Source organism: Macrobrachium nipponense, chromosome 23 (assembly GCF_015104395.2).
Source record: "Macrobrachium nipponense isolate FS-2020 chromosome 23, ASM1510439v2, whole genome shotgun sequence".
In the NCBI taxonomy this organism is placed as follows: domain Eukaryota; kingdom Metazoa; phylum Arthropoda; class Malacostraca; order Decapoda; family Palaemonidae; genus Macrobrachium; species Macrobrachium nipponense.
The window spans coordinates 44,960,728-44,963,164 of record NC_061090.1 but is presented as its reverse complement, the minus strand read 5'-3'; the positions used below and the strand labels follow the sequence as shown (position 1 = coordinate 44,963,164).

The 2,437-nt window shown below is 48.0% G+C and overlaps 1 protein-coding gene across 1 annotated transcript; it reads left to right on the top strand.

The window, feature by feature from the left end:
* The first annotated feature begins 1,012 nt into the window (after positions 1 to 1,012).
* LOC135197735 (uncharacterized) lies at positions 1,013 to 1,465 on the top strand. The gene has a single exon (XM_064224792.1). It carries the CDS (start codon positions 1,013 to 1,015, stop codon positions 1,463 to 1,465), a length of 453 nt encoding a protein of 150 aa, XP_064080862.1.
* The last annotated feature ends 972 nt before the right edge of the window (positions 1,466 to 2,437 follow it).

Genomic DNA, 2,437 nt, shown 5'->3' with positions numbered 1-2,437 from the left:
GGAGTAGGAGAGGAACCTACAGCAACACGTCCTAGTGCTCTCTGAGAAGAAGGTAGTCATGGACTGGATAACATCGAATTTGATAACCCACTGAAGAAGACAACCCCATAGGAGAGGAACCAATGTACCCTGGGAACATCGAGAGATCCCTCGACTGCCTTCAGGAGGATGACACGAAGCAGCAGATTAGAGGCACCGTGTGTAAGCTCATCTCCCTGAACAGGCGGCAAACTTCGTGTCCGTGAACGAACCCAAGCATACATAAACCTTACCGATTACAACCCCACCCCCTGATCAAGACGCCCCTCTGAAACTGGGTCTTAATTGCCACTTCATTTTGAGACCCAAGCCTCACAACAAGACCTGAAATAGAATTGCTTCTCGACTCCATCCAGCAACTTGAAGCCTGGAGCATCATGAGAACTACCAACACCCTTCAACCTCTCCTACTTGCTGAAGCCCTTACAGATATGGGCTAACAATCCAGCAGGATCCTCACTAAGGAGATGAAGAGAACAGCGAAGGAATTGAAGGAGAAAGAGAACATCACAGTGCAACACGCGGACAAGACAGCAGCCTTTGTCTTATTCATACTGCTGGTAAAACAAGAGAAGCTGAATGCTATTTTGTCCAACGAGAGCAAATTTGTTTGTTTGTATGGTGTTTTTTCTTTGCTTGGAACCAGTGGTTATTCAGCCACGTCGAGAGTGAACTTCTATCACCAGAAATACACATCTCTCACACCTCAATGGAATGCCCGAGAATCGAACTCGTGACCACCGAGGTAGTACGCCAACACCATATCCACCACACCACTGAGGCGCTGAGAGAACAAGTTTGAGCGCTGGACAAGAAACCAGACAGATGACATCAAGAGGGAGGCCAACGGAGGCATCAGCGCAGCAAATGCTGTGACAAACGCTGTCCAACTCCCGCCCATATAAGGAGACTACAGCCTGGTTATCTATACAGTAACATAAAAACCCACGAATAAGGAAATCCTCTCTGGCCGATGTTCAGCCAGACGCCCGCCCCTACATACACCTTGGTAAAACACCTTAATCAAATGTTGACCCCTTACGTCCCAAGTCGGTACAGCCTGCAGTCATCGGTAGAATTCCTAGAAGCCATCAAGGACACCCCTGGCACCAGGATTATCGCCTCGTTGAACATGGAGTCCCCGTTTACGAATGTGCCTGTCGATGAAACCATCGATATCATCCTTGAGCATGTCTACAGGAGTCAGTTGACAGAGACCCTCAACATACCCGAAGCCTCACTCTGTATGCTGCTGGAGTTGAACCGCCAGAAGGATGGCATGGCGATGGGCTCCCCACTGGGGGTACTCTTCGCTAATTTTCACGTGGGCACCATGGAGAAAAGTGTCTTCACCAGGATGCAGCAACCCCGCAGATATATCCGTTATATCGACGATATCTTCAAGTTGACACAAAGGATGAGGTAGAAGCCCTTGGTCAGGCATTTCAGCAGTGCAGCGTACTGAATTACATGGTTAAATACAGCACCGACGATTGGTTCCCTTCCTCGACGTCCTTGTGAGTAAGACTGAAGACAGCCTCTGTACTTCTGTCTAAACAAAGAAGATCCACCTTGGACTTTACCTCAACGGTGACAGTGAGTGCCCTGCCAGATTCAAAAGCCAACTATCACGGCCTTTGTCAGGAGAGCCCTCTCCCACTGCCCGACCTATCAGGACACTCATCAGGAACTCGACCGCGCCTCCCAAGTACTGGTAAATAATGGGTATTTCGAATAAATAAAGTAGAGAAATGCGTACAGCCCTGGAGAAATGGTACTGTCGCGAGAGACTGCAGTCCCACCCCCAAGGATATTATCAAGCTGTATTATAAAGTCTTCATGAGTTCCCATTACTGCGAAGAAGAGAACTCCGTTAAGAAGATTATTTCCAACAATGTAATCCCGATCGACGAAACCAAGAAAATTGACTTAATTATATATTACCAGAATCGGAGGACGCACAACCTATTTATGAAAAATAAAATAACCCCTCCCCACAGGTATGAGTCCCTTTTGAAGCAGACGTATGTGGTATACCAATACACATGCCCAGTCCGTGGTTGCTGTGGCGCCTACGTATGTATGACCAGCATGCGACCTATCTAAGAGAGACTCCTATGCCCAAGAGGGGGCTATTAAGAACAAAACCCGTATCAAACATAAAAGCTATCTCCCGGGATGTGATCATCCAAAACACTAAGATTGGGAAGCCCCTGATGCCCGTCAGTTACACCTGCTGGAGGTGCTTCTCATCCAGCAAATAAACTAAAACTGAATACGACGCAGGAAGAATTTCTCCTCCCCACAAGTATGAGAAGACCTACCACCAACAATGACACAACCGACCACGACAACTCTACGGAAGACAACGCCGCCCCCGAACGAGATACTCTTGCAG